Source organism: Rattus rattus, chromosome 8 (genome assembly GCF_011064425.1).
Source record: "Rattus rattus isolate New Zealand chromosome 8, Rrattus_CSIRO_v1, whole genome shotgun sequence".
NCBI lineage: Eukaryota > Metazoa > Chordata > Mammalia > Rodentia > Muridae > Rattus > Rattus rattus.
This window is the reverse complement of record NC_046161.1, coordinates 53,296,703-53,317,514: the sequence shown is the minus strand read 5'-3', so window position 1 is coordinate 53,317,514 and position 20,812 is coordinate 53,296,703. Positions and strand designations below refer to the sequence as shown.

The 20,812-nt window shown below is 37.3% G+C and overlaps 1 protein-coding gene across 2 annotated transcripts in view; it reads left to right on the top strand.

The window, feature by feature from the left end:
* The window catches only part of Arih1 (ariadne RBR E3 ubiquitin protein ligase 1), a 99,976-nt gene that overhangs the window by 3,584 nt on the left and 75,580 nt on the right, over positions 1–20,812 (top strand). The window contains exon 2 of one of the 2 annotated variants that reach the window (XM_032909513.1): positions 14,152–14,219. The exons of the other annotated variant lie outside the window; for it this stretch is intronic. Within the exon in view, the coding sequence (XP_032765404.1) occupies positions 14,152–14,219 (68 nt within the window). The remainder of the gene's footprint in view (positions 1–14,151; positions 14,220–20,812) is intronic. 2 annotated transcript variants of the gene reach the window in all.

The window sequence follows — 20,812 nt, the reverse complement described above, 5'->3', positions numbered from 1 at the left end:
CGAAAAAAAGAACCAAAAAAAAAAAAAAAATTTGCTTTGAGGAGTGAGGCATATTGGTGCATGCCTTTGGAGGCAGAGTCAGGTTAATCACTGTTTGAGGGCAGCCTGATCCACGTAGTGCATTCGAGGACAGCCAAAGCTACATAGTGAGATTCTGTCTCAAAAAACAGAACAAAACAAAACAAACCAAGCAGGGTTTGATATATAGTTCTTGTTTTCCTTAAACTTTGAATTCTCCTGTAGTTTGACTCAGGGCCTGGCATATGCTAGGCAAGTATTCTATCCCTGAGCTATACCCAGGACCTAATATATTTGTGTATGTATTTTTGAGACAGGAGTCTGATTGCACAGCTCAGTGTGTCCTGGAACTCAGGCTGTATCATCATTCTATTTATGACATAGCATATATTCATTCTTTCCCCTCTTCCTGCTTTTCAACTTATTTTATTTTGTGTTATTTTAAGATGGAATTTCCCTACGTTGACCAGGCTGGTCTACTCCTGGGCTCGATGATGGTCTTGCCTCAGCTTCTTGGGTGCCAGGACTACAAATGTGTCATACACACCAAGTGCTAACCACAACAGGGTGCCCTCTGTTTTGGCTAGCCACTACTCTTTTTTTTATTTGTATTTTTTTTTTTTTTTTTCTTTTTTTTTTTTTTCGGACCTGGGGACCGAACCCCGGGCCTTTCGCTTGCTAGGCAAGCGCCCTACCCCTGAGCTAAATCCCCAACCCCTGTATTTTTTTTTTTTTAATTGGAAAAAAAAAAGACTTTATTAAAATTGTGTATATGTGTGGGTATATGGATGCCTGCAAAGGCCAGAAGAGGGCACAGCATCCCTGGAGCTGTAGTGACCCATGGTTGTGAGCTGCCCTTAGTAGATGGTGGGAACTGAACTCTTGTACTGCAAGAGCATCTGGTGTTACCTGCTAAACTATCTCTCCAGCAACTTTTTTTGTTATTTTTCTTCTAATGTTAACTACATTAATAACTATAAATAGCTTAATTACCATATAAGGTAATATAATAAGTAGAAGAATATGTTTAGACTGTATTTGATGATTACTACCTTTTGGATGAGAAAATGATCATGATTCTAGTTTAGGTTGACTGGATCCTTTGGAACCATGGTGACAATAGTGTCAGTCTTTATTATTTTTAGTTCAAAACCTAAAAGTTTTTTTTTTTTTTCTTTTTCTTTTTCCTTTTCCTTTTTTTCTTTTAAGACAGGCTCTTTCTGTATTCCTGGCTATTCTGGAAGTCTAGCCTTGAACTCAGGAGATCAGCTTTGCCTATGATGCTCAGTTAAAAGCCTGTCCTTTTGAGCTATAATAGGCTTTTGCAATCATATGATTTAATTTCTTTTCCAAAAATTTTGGTTTTTTTCAGCTTTAATTCAGGGCTAAGTGCCCGTGCAGCTTTGTTTGGAATAATGTCATCTCATGTCTTACGGTGTATAGCAGTAGATGGCTGGGTAAATTGTTGTATAGTATGGAATTTTAGAACAAAGCTTGAAAGTTGTTACTGAGCAGTTCTGGCAAGTCAAATTTTCAAAGCTTTACTTAAAAAAAATTAGTTCTGGTTTTTAAGCTAAAATTTAGAGTTGAAATCAGGAGTGGCATATATCATAGGAGTTTACCGTGTAATGTTTTAAAGTGTACACATTGCTCAGTAGCTGTTTTTCTTTCCTCTCGTTAGCCCCTTTTAAGGGGATTGTCAGAAGTGACTTTATACATACGCTTTGGCAAAAATACACAAAATACTGAAATATCAGTAACATTTCCTAAATATTGAGACATTTATTTAGATATACTAGAAATAGCTATAATTAATGACACTTTTTCCTCAGGCTTAATTTTTTTTAAAAAAAAAATCAAACTTCTAATTCAGACATATTACCAATTCTAGTTACTTGACAGTGTATCTTTTAGATATAATTTTTCAATTTTAAGAAATACTTAGTGTACTGATTCCAATTAGTTTGACAGTATATCTGACCATTTTCTAAGTTTTAAAAACAGCCAACTGTAGAGGCAGGTATTTCCTGGTTCTTAGCAAGAGTTTACAACTCAGAGTCACTACTGTGGGGTTTCTCCTAGCACTGGGACATTTTGGATGGACCCTTCTTTCTCTTCCTGTGGGTGCAGCTCTTTGATTAACTTACCTAATCTTAACTGTTGAGAGCCGTCCTTCGTTCTCTTTCTAAATTTTCTACCAGTCAGTGGGGGTCAGACTGATTACCTTTTTTCCTGTTTCTCTTAATAACTGATCCTAATTGTGGGTCTCTAGTTTTATTTTGGTTTTCACCTGCCATAGTGCTGTCAAACACATGTAGAGGTTATTCTTTTGCCAAAAAGATTTTGTTGTTGTTGAAAGTACAGCTCATGCTCCAGTGGCAGTCAGTTTCCACTTCAGTGTCATCTAGTTTTTCCATCTCAACTGTTGTTGTGCCTGGTCTCCCATAGCCCTGACTGCAGTGTTTATAACATACACTTAGAGAGCTCCCTGTCTCTATCTGTGCTGCTACCTCTTGTTGTAATAGCTTTTCTCTTGAACTACTTCAGGATTTCTTCATCTTTTGCTGGAGTCTCTTCATCTACCTTTCCAATGCTTTCTTGTTTGCTTAGCACTTTATATGGATATTTTGTGTAGCCCACAAGAGCTTGTAATATAGCGCTCTTTATATCTAAGTCTTTCTACTTGACTAAATAGGAGGGCTTTGATAAAAGCTGAAACTCCTTGGTCTTTGTGTGTACAACGTACAGCATACTTAACGTAGTCTGAAAGAAAAATACTAGGTAAACATTTTGAAATTATTCCTTATTTATCAGATAGTCTGTAAACTAAAGGAAGCCAAATAAGATTATTTTTTAAGTACTAGTAAATTATTTTATGGCTTCTGGATGCTGCAAATGTGAATAATGTGAGACTACAGTGTTTAAATTCTAAGAGGACAAGCTTTTATTTTTTTTGGATAGGTTTGGAGACAGGTTTTTCTCTGTGTAGCTCTCTGGCTGTTCTGGAACTTGCTTTGCAGACCAGGCTGACCTCAAATTCAGATCCACCTGATTGTTTGTTCTGGAATTAAAAGGGTATGTTACCACACCCGACTAGGAGGGCAAGCTTTCAAAAGTCCCCTTATTTAATCTTTGTTTTTTTTTTTTTTTTTTTTTTGAGACTAGGTCTCAACTGTGTAGCCTGGTTGGCCTGAAACTTGCTCTGTAGACCAGGCTGGCCTCAAACTCAGAGATCCAGCTACCTCCCTCGGCTGGGATTAAAGGGATGTGTTAACACTCACTACTTGTTAAGAGCACAAACTTTTAAAAGCCCCTTTACTTAATCTTTGTTTTTTGTTACTAGGTCTCACTATATTACCCTGGCTGGCCTGAAACTTGCTATGCAGACTAAGCTGGCCTTGAACTAAGAGATCTGCCTGGCTCTGCCCACTGAGAGCTGATTTAAAGGCATGTACCACCATGTCTAGCCTAAAGACTGTTTAGATCTAACATTTAAATTTGTGTCATTCCTTGGCTCTTTATATGAACTGACATAATGGTTGATTATGTCAACCAGTTGATTTTCAAAGGATTGTCCACAAAGGAGCTGTTTGACAAGGTGTTATTTCTCTTTATAAATGTTTTAGCATTTATTCATGGTATAGAAGCAGTGAGTAGATAAAACTTAAGATACATAGCAAGAGTTACTTTAATATATTGATAAGTCATCATGTTCTTCCTCACCACACACACTTTCACTTATTCTAAATGAGACAGTAAGTTCAATACCAGTTCTTTTTTTTTTTTTTTTTTTTTTTTTTTTGGTACAGGATCTTAAAATTGCATAGTCCAAGTTGGTCTGGAACTAACTATGTAGATTTCCTCCCCTGCAGCTTCTCAACTGCTAGGGTCACAAATGTGTGTGCTACCATACCTGGCTTGCTAGTTTTATTATGCTGTAAATGTACATCTTCTCAGCTTGTGGGTTAAAATGGGGTGTATGCATTAAAATACTTCTGCAAACTAAAGTATGATTATTTGACGTAAAAAAATTGTACTCGGGGCTGGAGAGATGGCTCAGCGGTTAAGAGCACCCGACTGCTCTTCCAGAGGTCCTGAGTTCAATTCCCAGCAACCACATGATGGCTCACAACCATCTGTAAAGAGATCCGATGCCCTCTTCTGGTGTATCTGAAGACAGCTACAGTGTACTTACATATAATAAACGAATAAATAAATCTTTAAAAAAAAATTGTACTCAACTTTTGACTTATAAGCTAAATGTTGAAAAGACAGCATTTTTACTTGAAACATATATTAAATTATGGTCATTTAGATTTTTATTCAAGGAAAACAGCTAAAATGTTGCTGAATTTGAGGTTTATATGATTTAGAATTTTGAGAAGCTTTATCTGCCTTTGTGAAATAGCTTCCTAATATCGAAGAATTATATAATAAAAATACATTATCATTTGGAAGATTCACATAATGTTATGAACTAGTATTTCCAGAGATTTTTAGGAATGAGAATTCTTAGAAATTTCAATAACCTAATGTACTGACTTAAGTTTTTGGTGTTCTGACTTTATAGCGAAATGACATGACTAGGAGATCGCTGCTCTCACTCATTTTACTTACTGCAGTAGTGGTACTCAGGAGAATTCTAGGTTCAATATAGGAATCCATGACGTTTTTTGTAACTAGTTTTATCTCATTTTCATTGGGGGCAGGATGTGGGAGCATGCAAGACAAATCCTGTCACTAAACTATATCTCAAACTTTTAAAAAATAATTTTAAATCCTGATATTTTAGAAATACTATGTGTGTTTTGCCTTTGTATGTTTGTGTAATGCATGTCGAGGGATGCCAGAAGAGGACTTTGTATCCCCTGGAACTTAAATTGGAAGATACAGTATCTAAAATTAAGCACTAATTAAGGTGCATTTAATAGCATATTAGACAAAAGAGGTCAATAGGAATTATTGGAACTGAAGCATGGAGAAAAGAAGTACTCTAACAAGCAGGCCAGTAAACACAGGAGAACTAATAAAGGTGCAAATATATGTGTGGCTAAAGCCTCAGAAGAACATAAGTAAAGGAGGATGGTAGAGTTTCCAAAACCATTAAAAAAAACGTTATGCCCACAGCAAAAAATCTGATTTTATCTCATGACTAAACACAAAAGAAATACTGACTAGGCTTATTAATGGAGTTTTTTGGACTTTCGAGGACAAGGAAAAAAATTTTTTTGAGATAGGGTCTCTTTATGAAGTGTTGGCTGTCCTGAAAAACTATGTAGACCAGACTGACTGCAAACTCAGAATGATCTGCCCACCTCTGCCTTGTGACTGCTGGAATTAGAGATGTGTTCCACAGTGCTTACTAAGGGAAAAAACAAAACAAAACAAAACAAAAACAAAAAACCTCCATACCATTCTTACAATGGAACCCAGAAATCAACACAGTAATTTTTTTTTAAAATTTTTTTTTTGTGTGTGTGTGTGCATGTGGTGCCAGGGCCTGCACTTGATAGGCTGATAATTTGCCCTGAGATACATCCCCCAGACATGCTTGCTTGTTTGAGAAAGTGGTTTTGCTCTATATATAGCTCAGACAAGCCTTAACTTGCTATTTAACCCAAGCTTGCCTTGAATTTATGATTTTTATGCCTCAGTATCCCAACATTGTATAGGCCTGTAGTCATACTTGGCTAACAGTAACTTTAAAATGCAAAGAACTTAACAAAACTGCATTTTGGGGAACTGGAGAAAAGGTTCAGTGGTTAAGATCACTGGCTTCTCTTCCAGAGGAAAATAATTATAGCTTCCAATTCTAAAATTTCTATTTGTTTTGTATGTTGAGACAGGCTCATTATGTATTGCTCTGATTGTTACAGTGTTTTTCCTGCATCTGCCTCCCAAATGCTAGAATACAGGTGTGTCTCATGTCTGTCTTACTATTTGATTCATTGGCATAAACTACAGTGTTCTCCCGATTCCTTCTCAGGAATTTTTGTGCTTTGTTCCATTTTCTCTAGGATGCCAGTCATTTAGTCACATTAAAAGTGTGTGTGTGTGTGTGTGTGTGTGTGTGTGTGTGTGTGTGTGTGTGTGTGTTTTAAAGTTAGAAGTCTGAATTAGCTATCAGTAGGCAAAAGCTCAGGGTGTCAGTAGTGTATTTTTCTGGAAGATTGAGGGGAGAATACTTTTTTTTGGGGGTCCTTTTCCACTAATAGATACTACTGTATTCTTTGGCTTGAAACTTTCCTCCATCCTCCAGTATCAGAGCATCTTCAGATTTCTCATTCTGCCTTTTTCTGAAGGACTAACATGCATGATATAGGGTAATCTTACCTCAAGGTCAGTTGCGTATCAACCTTAGTTCTAGTTACAAGACTAATTTCCCCTTGCATTGTTATATAGTCTCAGATGCTAGGTGTTAGAATGTGAACACATTGGGGTTGTAAGGTCAGATCTACCATGCTGTCTGTCAGCAGTATCTTGGGATAGATGGTCAAGGTGCTTGGTAGAAGTACTGAAAAAGGTGGGTGGGTGGGTGGGTAAAGGGTACTAAAGATGCCACTTGCTTTGCCCATCTTTTTCCTAGTTGCTTTGACCTAGTTTCTATGGTTCTCTGTTTCTGGACTTGGTCTTGCTTGGTTTCCAAAGTTAAGAATCTTAGTATGCCATCCTAGGTCTAGGACCTATCCTTCTAGTTTGTATTTGTTTATTTATTTGGTTAGTTAGTCGCAGGGTCCTCATTCATACATTGCTCTGCCTCTGAATTACACTCCCAGTCCCTTAAATTCTATTTTTATGAGAGCTAGTCATTAATTAGAGTGGTCACCTTTTGAACACGAGAACCCACGCTTAATCATTAGAACTCAAAAAAGCAGGGCATGGTGATGCATACTTATAATACATGAAGTTGGGTGCAAAAGAAGGTAGAGAAAGATCTGGAAGGAGTTGGGAGGGGAAGGATTATGATCAAAATGTATTGTATGAGACTCTCTAAATTCTCAAATAATAAATAGTTAAGAAAAAAGCAAGAAGAAAATGAGCCCAGGCATGATGGTGTTTACTTCCAGCACTCTGTGACTTCTAGATATAAGACTCTGACTCAAAACCCAAAAAAGAATAGATGCTGTTTTGATATTTTATGGATAAGGAAGTTGAACATAAGAATAATTAAATTACTTGCCAAAGTTGTCATAAAATATCTTACGACCAGGTGATTGTGATGCATTTCTGTAATTCCAGTACTTAGGAGGCAGAGGCAGAGGCAGGGGCAGAGGGGGCAGAGAGGGGCAGAGGAGGGGCAGAGGGGGGGCAGAGGGGGGGGCAGAGAGGCAGGGGCAGAGAGGCAGGGGCAGAGGCAGAGGCAGAGAGGCGGAGGCAGGTGGATCTCTGAGTTCGGTGCTATCCTGGTTTACAGAGCAAGTTCTAGGATACCCACATAGGGAAGCCCATTTTGAACAAAACAAAATGTTTTAAACAATAAATTAAAACAGGTGTGAATCTTTTGTCTCGTATTGAATTTTTTTGCTTTACTAGAATTACTTTCTTGTAATTCACTAGAATTTTCTTTCTTGTTCCCATGAGACTGACTTGAACAGAATTAGTCAATGGATTCTGACTTGTAACCATTACTATAACCTATAAATAAAATACAATACAGTAAGAAGTCTATCCATTTTATATTTTATAACTAGATATAATGGCATACACAAGGATTTGGAGGCAGGAGGATTGACAGTTCAAAGATAATCTGGGTTGTACAGTGAGTCAATCTGAGCTACACAGTGGAACTCTGGCTCAAAAAAACAGTTGTTGAAGGTTAATAATATTGTAGATTAGGGGCTTACTATTTTCCCCGTATGTTGAATATCTTGGGTTTGGTCTCCAGCACCACAAAGACCCAACTTGCATGCAGACATCCTCAAGAGAAATTCAGACCAGCTGTGTATAGGGGTATACTCCTTTATCTCAGCACTCAGGGATCAGACGTTAGCTAGCCTAGTCTACATACCGAACTCCAGGTCTGCCTACATGGCAAGACCGTGTCTTGAAAATAAATAAACTTTTAAAACAAAATTGCCATTATAACATTTTGGTTTGCTTTTCATTCCATTGTAAGTAATTAAAAAGAATAAAGTATAATATAATGTCTGGAGTGTCGTATGTAGATCATGGTCCACAAAGCCCAGCATTTTCTTTCCAACAGAAATAACAAAAGGTAATGGAAGAGTAGCATCTTGAAATTAATTGTTATTGGTATCAATATACTAGACAACATATGCTTGCTTTCTCTTTCTTTACCTACCTCCCCTTGTGTGAGTTTGGCAACCGTTACTGAGGACCTGATTCAGAGCCTTGTGCACATTAGCCAGACACTCTTTACTACTTAGGTACTGCACAGTCAGAGAAACACTATTTCTAAAGGGAGAATACTACTTTTTTTTTTTTTTTTCGGAGCTGGGGACTGAACCCAAGGCCTTGCACTTGCTAGGCAAGTGCTCTACCACTGAGCTATCCCCAACCCCGGGAGAATACTACTTTATTTATGCAGTGGTGCCTGTGTAGATGTGAAGTGTCTTCCTTTATGACTTGACCCGTTTTTGTGTTTTTAAGATTTTATTTTATGTGTATGAGTGTCTTGCCTGCATGGTATGTGTAGCACATGCATGCCTGGTTTCCACAGAGATCAGAAGACATTAGTTATCAGAACTGGAGTTAGGAATGGTTGTAAACTACAGTTCCAGTGCTGAAAATCTAACTGTGGTTCTCCACAATAGGAGCAAATGCCCTTAACCACTAAGTCAACTCTTTGGCCATCTTTGCCTTGTTTTTATGAGGCAGGGTCTCTCATTGAACCTGAAGCTCAGTAATTGGCTGCCAGACCTTCTTTCTGCTCCCTCCAATCCTCTTGTTTCTGTCATTTGGTGCTAGAATTTAAAAGCAGGCTACTATAAAAGTGTGCTTTGGATCCACACTCAAGTTCTCATATTTACATTGCAAATACTTTACCAGCTAAGCTGTCTGCTCAGGTCCAAGAACAAACCTTTAGAGATGTTTTTAGAAATTTTTTATTAAGAAAATGCATTTATCTTTATTCTTCCACTCATTGTTTCAGCGCTTGCGCGCTCGCTCCCCCCCCCCTTTTAATTTATTATTTTATGTGTTCAAGTGTTTTGCCTGCATGTTTGTCTGTGGTACCACATGTGTGCTTGGTGCCTGGGGAGACCAGAAGAGGTGTACCAGATTTCCTGGAACTGAAGTTTCAGATGGGTGCCGGGACAGGAAGCTGGATCCTCTGGGAAAGAACCTGGCATTCTTACCACTTAGTCAAATCTCCAACTGTTACTGATTCCATTTTACTGGCTCCGAAATCTGTGTGGTAGTGGTCATTGTCCTCTTCCTTCATCTTCTTCATCTTAGCTCCTACTGCCTTGGTATAGTTATTGCTGGACTCTTAGATTATGTGACTGCCTTGGTATAGTTATTGCTGGACTCTTAGATTATGTGACTGTCTGAAGCTTGATTAGTGTTGCATTTCATCCAGATAAGGCCAAAGTGCTCACAATTCACCAATACTTATGAAAGTGTAAAGCTGGGTGTACTGGTGGTTCCTTTAATCCCAGCACTTACGTTTGGGGCCAGCCAGGGCTACACAGAGAAACACTGTCTCCAAAAAACAAAACAGAGGGGCTGGAGAGGTGGCTCAGTGGTTAAGATCATTGAGTGTTCTTTCAGAGGACCTAGGTTCAGTTTCTAGCACCTACATAGCAGCCACTGTTTGTAATTCTAGTTCTAGAGGATCTGGCACGCTCACACAGACATACATGCAGGTAAAACACCAAGGCATATAAAATAAGAATCTTAAAAAAAAAACAAAAACATCAATATGTAGTATTTAAGTGTGTTGAAAAGTTAAGGGTGACACAAAGCTTATCTAATGTTAGATTCATATTGAAGTCCATGTAAGTTTTGATTACCATGTAGTCAGGTGAACAAAATTGGAAGAGATCTTCATGGTTATGATTGATCATTTACTGAGTACTACCTCCCTGTTATGTGATCCCTGAGCTTATTCCTAAACCACCTTTGTGACTAAACTTCCATAGCTTTCAGAAGTGAGCACACTTTCATGTTTGAAGACCTTTCACTTAAGTTCTAACATACTCTTAATATGTCTCTCTGTAGTGTTAAAAGTCTAAATGTATAACTCTTCCTTGTAATAAGCTTGTCTGTAATTTTAAAAGACTAAACACATTTGGAGAATGCAATGCTTTATTTAGCCTATATCCAAGTAACAGTTTTTGAGGGGAGTGGTGGAATAAAACTTCCCTTCTTATAAATTGTTGATTAGAAAGATTGTTGTGAGGGGTTGGGGATTTAGCTCAGCGGTAGAGCGCTTGCCTAGTGAGCGCAAGGCCCTGGTTCTGTCCCCAGCTCCTAAAAAAAAAAAAAAAAAAAAAAAAAAAAAAAAAAGAAAGATTGTTGTGCATTGGTAGTTTGGATTCATGCCTGTGTATGTCTGCATTAGTTAAATAAGGTAGAAAGTACGCTACAGTGGCACATGGACACCAGACTCAGTTAGTGCAAATTTGTTTGTTTATATCTTGTTGAAATTCTGGTGGGTTTTGCAGTAACCAGTGAATAAAAAGTCATTCCTCTTGTGTAACTGCTTTATTAATAGTTTTGAGTTCTGCGTACTTCTGACTCTGCATTTATAAATATAAAAGCAGTTGCTAGATAGTATTAACTAGGGAATTGTGAATTTAAAAAGAGTTCTTGTATGATAATCTTGGATTCAAGTTAGATTAAGTGAAGAACATTAAAATTGCCATGCAAACTTTGTGAATCAGGTTAATTCTTCTTTTTCTGTGTAACCAAAACACTCAACTTTAATGTTGAAGATCGTATGACTCAGTTCTCCTTCATAACTTCTGATTTAAAAATAAACTGGGCACAGTAGCTAATGCTTATAATTCTAATAGAAGCATTACTCTTAGTTTGAGGTCAACCTGGGCTATATATTGAATTAATGATAAGCCCCAATACAGAATATGTGAGATTGTTTGAAAAAAAAAATGGAATTATCTAGCAAAACAAAGAAAAAGATAGAGGCTGATTTAAAAAAAAATGATCATAATCTGAACATGGTGGGGCACACCTTAAATTCTAGCTCTCTAGAGGCAGAGGCAGGGACAGGCAGACCTCTTGAATTTGAAGCCAGTCTGGTCTATGGTCTACATAGTGAGTTCTGGGACAGCTAGGGTTTTGTAGAGAGAACTTTTCTCCAGAAACTGGCCAGGGAGTGGGGGGAGGGGACAGAAAATAGAAATAGTTAATAACTTACTAAGGCAGCAGACAAAGGACTGGTTAGTGGTCAGGGTGTTGAGTGAATGGTTAGATGCTGTCACTCCTGATTATTGGGAAGTACAGTGATAGGAGATGGACAGTCAGTAAGAAGGCAGTACATGATTTTGAAGGATTTAGTGTAATGCTGTTGAGATAGACTTATTCGCTGGGGCTGTATTCCAGCTCTGGTGGAGTTAGTGCAGAAGCACCTGTTGGCTACTGGTCATTAGTGAGAAATGGTGAAATAATTTACAAGAAAACATAATTTTGTTAAGCATTTAAACATCTTGGAGTCCTAAATTCAGTTTCAGCTTTGTCTTTGCTCATCTGTGTAGTTTTGTGTCAATTCATTTTGATGAATTCTGTTTTCTTACCTATAAAATAGTGTAACTCTAGATTTAAATAGCATTTTAATAGTCTTGACTGAATTGCTATTGTGTTCACACACTGAAATATACCTGTTTGGTATACACTGCAAACTCCTTGCTTTGCTGGTTTTCCTAGATAGTTAAAATTAAATGGTAGCATTAGCTTGGCACAATAGACCGCATACTGTGCGTTATAATAATTTGTGAATGTCCAGAATAGGCAAATCAGTAGAGAGAGAAAGTATTAGGTCAGTAATTATCAGAGGCTAGATGGGAAGAATGGCGAAAAAATAGCTAACTTTTATAGTGATTAAAATGTTATGAAATGAATGTTTGACATCATTGTGAATATAATAAAAACCACCTAACCATTTTAGAGTTAATTTTTTGTGATATGAGCCATGAAGATTACCAGAAATTTCTTCAGCTATCTAATAATAATTTTGCTTGTGTAGTGGGAATTGAACTTAGAGTAGACAAGCCTTCCCTAGCCACTGTTATGTTCTTAGTCCCCTCATATCTTTAAGGCAAAGATCAGGCACTGTATTTGGTTATTGTCTTGCTCTGGAGTGGGAGATAGTCTTAAGTTGAGTATGAAGGACTACAGATTCAGGTGACTGTGAATGACAGGTTCCACTGGAAGTGGTTATGTGAACTTTTTATTGTCAGAACAAAAGAATGTTCCAAGCCAGTGTGTTTGCCGTATTTAATGGGGAATTCGGGTAGACAAATTAAATCAAATCTGGGAAGTCTCTGCCATAGATCTGCCATAGATGGAGACTATGCAGTCTGTATTAGCTTTTGGATTGATGGAAGCTAGTAGTCTGCTAATTACACATTTCTAATGTAGTCTAAAGAGTTTACCTGATAGTCAAAAGGATATTAGGTCAGTACAGAGATGGATAGTAAGTGGGTATTAAGATAGTTGACTTTTTTGTCTGTAATGCCGACAGGGAAGTGACTAGTCAGTCTGTAGAATTAACATTGGTGAGGCTTTTTTCATGACTTAACGTCATCCCTTTCCCTGTTCAGGTTTTAATGGATTACAAGGAAAAATCCCTGGAAATAGAAGGATGAACAAAACCTTTCCTTTCTTAAACATGTAGCATGATTGTTTTATTTTAGACTCATGTAAACAATTGATTAAATTACTGCTTTTGCCTGTACACAAGTATAATACTTTGACTGACTTGTCAGCATTTTGAAATATTAAGTAGAAGCCTCTTGAAATGGGACTATGAATTTGAAGTTATAGGCTTTTTAAAAAAATATTTATTTTATTTATTTTATATAAGTACACTGTAGCTGTCTTCACACACACCAGAAGAGGGCATCAGATCCCATTACAGATGGTTGTGAGCCACCATGTGGTTGCTGGGATTTGATCTCAGGACCTCTGGAAGAGCAGTCAGTGCTCTTAAACCACTGAGCCATCTCTCCAGCCCAGTTATAGACTTTTAAAACTTCTAAACTTTTAAAAATTCTAGTTTAGAGTTATATCTATCCATCCATCCATCCATCCATCCATCCATCCATCCATCCATCCATCCATCCCTCCCTCCCTCCCTCCCTCCCTCCCTCCTTCCCTCCCTCCCTCCCCATGCTTCACTATGGTAATGTAATGGGCCTTGGTACCTCTTGGTACTGTTAGTGAGCCTTCAAAGCAGTCTTATGTAGGTGTGCTAGCAATCCTACTTTATATAATAAAACAATGTAGAATGGTAAATGCTGAATTAGGAGTTTTATTCTGTCATTTTTACGTTTCTTTCTGTAATTATGAAGACATTAGTGTTCCGTTATTTTCTGCATGTGGTAATTGGTAGGTTAGCTTTGGTATAGAAAGTTTAGATGCGGCAATTGGTTGTTTATGAAGAGTCACCTCTATTTAAAGAAATGGGCAGGGTTACAAAAATACCTGCTGTATCTGTTAACTACTGTAACTGATGCGTTTTTGTTGCATGTTATGTTGGTATTTTACTGTACTTGTGAAAAAACTTGTAATTAAGAATACTTTGTTTGGGGCTGGGGTGTAGCTGAGGTCACAGAGTGCATGCACACAGCGCTGGGTCTAGTTCTCAGTACTGCATAAAACTGAGAACGATGGCACACACCTATAATCCCAGTATTGGGGAGGTGGGGAGAGGAGGCTCAGGGTTGGGGGTCAGGCTAGCTTGGGCTATATGAAGTGCAGTTTCAAAAGAATAAACTAGATAAAAACAAGAAAAGCAAAAAGAATAATTTATCAAGTATGGGAGGGTTACAGACATCAAGTTCAAGAATTTTGCTATAGACGGGTAGAGGCAGATACTTTTTCTTTTCTAGTTTTGCCCTCCCCCTGGTATACCTTGATTTTAATTTATCAAGTCTGTGTCTCTGGCCTTTGCCGCTGTGGCCCATTGATCTGTCCATCTGTCTGTTACAGTGCATATTGGGTACTTCCAGAAGTTTGAATTCAGTGATGCAAAGGACAGGCGGGCTGCAGCAGCAAAGGTAGGACAGAATCATTAAAAAGACAAGCCATTAAAGGATTATTAAGTGCATACACACACACCAGCAGCAAGTACTTCATTATTTAAAGACCCAACATTTATTCTGTACATCTTTATGGGAAAGCCTGTTCTAGGAAAGCAAACTTAAACTATTTGTAAAAAGCATGAATTGATTTATTTTATTCTGTGGTGTTGGGGGTAAGTCCATAGCATATATATATGATTGTAAAACTACTACTGAGTTAAACCCTTATTTATTTCATTTAAACAGAGGGCGACCACTTGATTGACATTTAGACCAATAAGTAAATAGGTATTTACTACCATCTTTGTTAGAAATATTGAGTGATTAAAGATGATTTGATGGTGGATATTATATTAGTATGAGCTTGATTTATAGACCAGACTGATTTTTGGGAGATTATATTGTAATAGGTACCCATTTTGGAAACTGAGAAGGAGGAAGAATGGGTTGATTTTGCTTGTGTATATGATAAAAGGAGTCTGCATCTTGCAGGTTGTCCTTTCATAAATGTCTTTGAGACACTCTAATGAATTCTACTTAAATATTTGCAATACTGATATGCTATATGACAATTGCAGTAGCAGCTCCTATTTGTTTCTCTGCTGCTTTTTAAATATCAGAATGAAAGGAAACTAGCCTTTTGTAATGTCTTCTGTAACTTAAGTTACCGATAAATTTTAGGAACTTAAGTTTTACCTATGGCTAAGGATGTAGTTCCAGCACAAGTTCTGGTACTTGCCTTGAATACAGGTTGGATATGGTCCCCAGTACTCCTAAACACTTCCCCAAACAGAAACCATGAAGTACATAGTACAGAAACGTTGCTTAGATTGTTGTGGTTGGCTGTAAAGTAAGGAACTGCAGAGATAATGAATGGTGACCGTATTTGCAATACTTTTTTTGTTTTGTTTCTGAAAGGAAAGGGATTTGCTTTTTTTTTCCTGGAGAAATTAATACTGTTGCTTCTTATGATTTCCCAGATAAAAAGGTAGATTAAAATGAGTATTAGGTCTTCAGTGAAGACTGTTTAGTTTTCAGAATGACTGTAAGCTGGAATTGTTAAATGTCCTTATGTGAGGTTTAGTACTAGAGGCTTCATGGTGGCGGTAGTTAATATTGTATGTAATAAACTTAATCTACTGTGTTGAGATCTAGTAGTGTAGGATCATTTGGAAGTGAATCTTTATGGCATACCATAGAAAGAGTGTTTTGAATTAAAAGTTGCAAAACAAAGTTTAGATTTAAGATAGTATTCTTTTGCGTCTTTGTTAATGTTTTTTGCTTTTTTATGCTTCATCCTCCCCAATTGTATTTTAGGTACTTCAAAGTAAATCACAAGCCTTTATTTTTAACCTCTTTATGATATGGATATTGAAAAAAACCTGAATTCATAAAGGATTTCTTAAAAATCACTAGACTTAATAGCCCAAAGTAAAATAAATACAAATAACTTGTGAATATTAGAAGCCTAGGATCTGATTCTGGTTCTGCCACTATTAAATGTAACTTTTGTTTTTTACCTTTCTTCTCTTCAAAAATGCATACTATGCAAGAAACCTAGAAAAGGGGAAACTATGACAAGAGAAGGCTGGATGGCCTGTAGGGAAGAATAAGGGCACTCTGTGGCAGAGGCATAGGGAAGAGACAATGTGGTATGGATCGATATGGTCCAAATACATCATGTGAATGTGTGATGATACTGCAATGAAGTTCATTACTTTGTACATCTAAGTTACATTAATAAGAATGAATATTGTGGGTAAAGACAGGTGGTACCAAGATTGATGACAACCAGAATTGATTCCTAGGACTGATACAGTGGAAGGAGAAAACTGGTTTCTCAAAAGTTGTCCTGTGGCATGAGTGCTCTCTATCCATAAATAAATGTGGGGAAAAAAAAAAAAGGAGAAGAAAGAAAAGAAAGTTGCGACGACTTGATACAATTTGATTAATTTATGTTCTTATGAAAATTGATTCAAGATGAGAATGAAGCTGTGAATTTTCTAAACTTTTGAACTTAATCTTTTAACTAAATCATTACTCAGTGATTTGTTTAAAAAGCATTTCCTTAATTTCACTGAACTTTCTGTTTTAATGAATTTTTTTTTTCAGTACTGGTGATTGACTCTGATCTCATGCATGCTAGGCAGGTGCTCCCCACTGAGCTTTATCTCCAGTCCTGTCAGTGCATTTTAACTCATAACTGGATGATCTGTGAAGAAAATGGTCATATTTGTGCTTATTTTTGTCAAATACCATTTTACTTCTGCAGACTTAGTTCTCATTTAACAGTATACTGTAGATTATTGTAGGTTAAATTCACTGTAGATTTATACTGTAGATTACAGGATTATATCACTTACCATACTTTCTTTTTTCTGTATTCTATATTGGTTTTTCATTTGCCCAGTTGTTAGTCATTCTGGGGTGTGTGCGCGCGCGCGCGTGTGTGTATGTGTGTGATGTTTTCTTCTAATAATTTTTATGAGTAAAGATGATTTCAAGTTTTGGTTTCCTTTACACCAGTGTTGTATATATTGGTTTCTTTATGTGGATCTTAGATATTTTCAGATTTTTATTAGTCTGATAAAATTTTTCTTGTTTTTAATTTACATTTATCCAAAATTTTATTTCATTTCTCACACACACACACACACACACACACACACACACACACACACTTTTCTGTGTAACTAAGAAAGACCTTGAGTTCCTAGTCTTATTTCCCCAGAGCTGGGATGCTAGGCACAAATCACTACTATCACCTTGCTTGGCTTTACACCTGTCTTAATGAATCCCCACCCTCCACCCTCTGCCCCCTCCACACTCTCCTTTCTTTCTTTTAAATGTGTATGGGTGGTTTGCCTATTTGTATGTCTCCCTGGTCCAAGCAGAGGATAGAAGTGGGTATCAGATAATGGAACTGGAGTTATAGATGGTTGCCAGCCGAGATTTGGACTCTAGGAATGGAACTTCTGAGCAAATATAAATACAGCAAATAAGATAAATTTTGTGGCTTCTGGCCATAAGTAAGAACAAATAGGAGCTGTATTTTCTAGTGAGTTGCATATATACTACTCTTTGTTTCTGTTTTGCATCTTTGGCACTCTGCCTTTCCTTTTCACATCATGCCTTTCACTTTTCTCTATCCTCTTTGAAAAATCCTACTTAATGTTACTTTTTTTTTTCTTTTTTCTTTTTTTCGGAGCTGGGGACCGAACCCAGGGCCTTGCGCTTGCTAGGCAAGCGCTCTACCACTGAGCTAAATCCCCAACCCAGTTAATGTTACTTTTTAAGTCTTTGTCTTATAACATTTTATAAATTGCTTATGCTGAATTTGTTTTTGAGACATCATCTCATGTATTCTAAGCTGGCTTCAGAATTGTAGCCAAAAGTAACCTTGCTTTTCTGTCTCCATTGTGTATAGCACTTACAGATTTGGAGTGCTATGTCTGGTTTTATGTAGTGCTGGGGATTGAACCCAGGGCTTTGTGTTAAGCAGGTATTATACCAACTAAGAGATGTGTGTGTACATATGCAATCTCTATCCTTAGCCCTAACTTGAATTTAAGTGCTACCATTGAATGAATCATGGTTTAAAAAATATTATTTAATGATATCACTACATCAAATGATATTTCAAGCAGTATATTATGCTGTTACTACTTTTTTTTTTTTAAAGATTTATTTATTTATTATATATAAGTACACTGTAGCTGTCTTCAGATACACCAGAAGAGGGCATCGGATCTCTTTACAGATGGTTGTGAGCCACCATGTGGTTGCTGGGAATTGAACTCAGGACCTCTGGAAGAGCAGTCGGTGCTTTTAACCACTGAGCCATCTCTCCAGCCCGCTGTTACTACTTTTTAAAAGTTATGCATATGGGTGTTTTGTTTACATGCATTTCTGTGTACCATGTGCATTCCTGGTACTCATGGAGGCTAGAAGAAGGCATCGGATCCCCTCAGACTGGAGTTAAAAGACAGTGAGCTGCCCCATGAATGCTGGAAATTGGACCTGGGTTCTAGAAGAGTAGTCAGGGCTTTTAACTGCTTAGCTCTCTCTAGCTTCATATTGCTACTTACTTTGTATGTATGTGCTACGTTTGAATCCAGGGTCTGTTGTTCATGCTGAGTGATGCCTGTAGCTCTACATCATTTTTACAGACCTAAGTGTCGACGCCTGGGCGTCGTGTGAACAGGCGTTAAGATCAGTTGCATCTTCTCTGCACTCTACTTGGATTCCTTTTTACAGCATTTGCTTTCCCTCAATTTCTTTTCATGCATTTTCAGCTATACCCTTTTACACCATTGTTTGAGCCTTTGATCTTGGAGCCTTTGATCCTTAGATTTAATGTTTGAGATCCTTAATCTAAACATTTTCAAAGATGTTAGTCACTATGCCCTGATAATTTTTGAAGTCCTTTCAAGCATGATTATGAGATTATCTAGAAGGAAACTATATAGATGGAAATCTTTGTGGTAGAAAATGCCTCTGTCTTCATTGTTGCTTATATGAATGTCTTCCTGGGATTTTCTTTTTTTAGGTTATAACCTTGGTATTCCAAAGAGAAGTTTGTGAATCTTGTAGTTTGTTGTGCTAGGTAGGCCTTTAGCACTCTTTTTTTTTTTTCTTTCTATTTTTCGGAGCTGAGGACCGAACCCAGGGCCTTGCGCTTTCTAGGCAAGTGCTCTACCACTGAGCTAAATCCCCAACCCCTTTAGCACTTTTTGAACTGTAAAACTTATGTTTGTTCATAGCTTGGGGGAATTTTATTTATTCTGAGGTAATTTTCACCTCTTCTCTCGGACTTTGTTATTTAAAAATTAAAAACAATGAATGGAGTTTAATTAAACATTATGACTTAATTTTTCCAAGAAAGATTAGAGAAAGGTACATGAAGTGCAGTGCTAACCCACTAGGATGTTGATAGATATTATTGAATATGAAAACAGAAGAAACAAAAGAAAGTAAAACTGAAGTCAGGTGTAGTGGGCAGCTTTAATCCTGGGGAGGCAGAGGCTGGAGGATCTTTTTGAGGTCCAGGATAACCTGGTCTACATAGTGAGTTAGTTCTAGGACTTACAGAGAGGCCCTGTTATTTTAAGCAAACAAACTAAAAACTAAAAACAAAGGTCAGTGTAGTGGCAGTTCTAACGTTCTGGAGGCAGGGACGGGCAGTCTGGTGTACAGAGCAAGTTCTCATGGCAGCCAGGGCTACACAGTGAAACCTTGTCTCAAAACAATTTTTTTTTTTTTTGGGCTGGAGAGATGGCTCAGTGGTTGAGAGCACTGACTGCTCTTCCAGAGGTCCTGAGTTCAAATCTCAGCAACCACACGGTGTCTCATAACCATCTGTAATGATATCTGATGCCCTCTTCTGGTGTGTCTGAGGATAGCAACAGTGTACTCATAAATACATAAATCTTTAAAAAAATTTTTTTAAATTTCTTCTATAAAAATTTAACTGTATACCAATGGGTATGTTAATCAACAGGGTATATTTATAAACAATAAAAAAATGAATGCTTGATAACAGAGGAGCTCAAGATTTAATATTCTATGCTTCATCATTTTTCCCCCATACTTCATCATTAAGAACCAAGTCACATCCATCTATAATGGGATCTCTGATGCCCTCTTCTGGTGTGTATCCATATAAATAAAATAAATTAATTAATAAAAAAATAAATTAATAAAAAATTAAAAAAAAAACCCAAGTCACTTCCATCATAAAGTGAGCCGAGTAGCATAAAATTTGTATGTGACCTTTTTTCTCTGAAGATGATGACTTACTAAGAGAGGTTGTAACTTTCGAATGTAGAGTGCTACTTGTGCAAGGTCCTGAGTCTGGTTAGGAAGGAGGCAGGAAGAAGGGGGAGGATCTATTTTCATTCCCAGTTGCACGTGCTAAGTCAGTCTTTAAGCTGCCATCAAGCTGCAACTTAGTTTCCAACTACTTAATAACAGAATCGCACAGTATCTACACCAGCTCTTCTTTCACAAATACATTTTAAAACCAATATCCTTACCAAATAATAGTATAGAATTCAATAAGTAAAATCACTGCGAAATGGTTCAGTGGCTTAGTGTACTTGATGCCCTTGCACAGGTTTAGATCCCAGCATCCATATGGTGACTCTGTTCCAGAGGATCCAGTGCTCTCTTATGGTCTCCATGTGCTTCTACACACATGTGGCACACATATACCAACTTAGGCATATACATTTAAAGTTAAATATATATATGTGTGTGTGTGTGTGTGTGTGTATATGTATATATTACCTCATGTGGACTGGAGAAATGGAGAAGTGGTTGAATTTTAGCACTATTCTTACTGAAGAGAAGCTGGATTCTGTTCCTAGCACTTAGAATCCAGTTCTAGAGGATTTGATCCTCTTTTCTGGCCATTGAGGGGTTCCCAAAGCTATGCAGTTTGCATATACTCACACAGCCTCACGTAAGTCTATGAATCAAAAAACGGTTTAAAAAGACTCATGGCAAAGGAACACGTGGCATATAGGCACTATGTAGTTTTAGGGTGTTTTAGAAAAAATACCAAATTT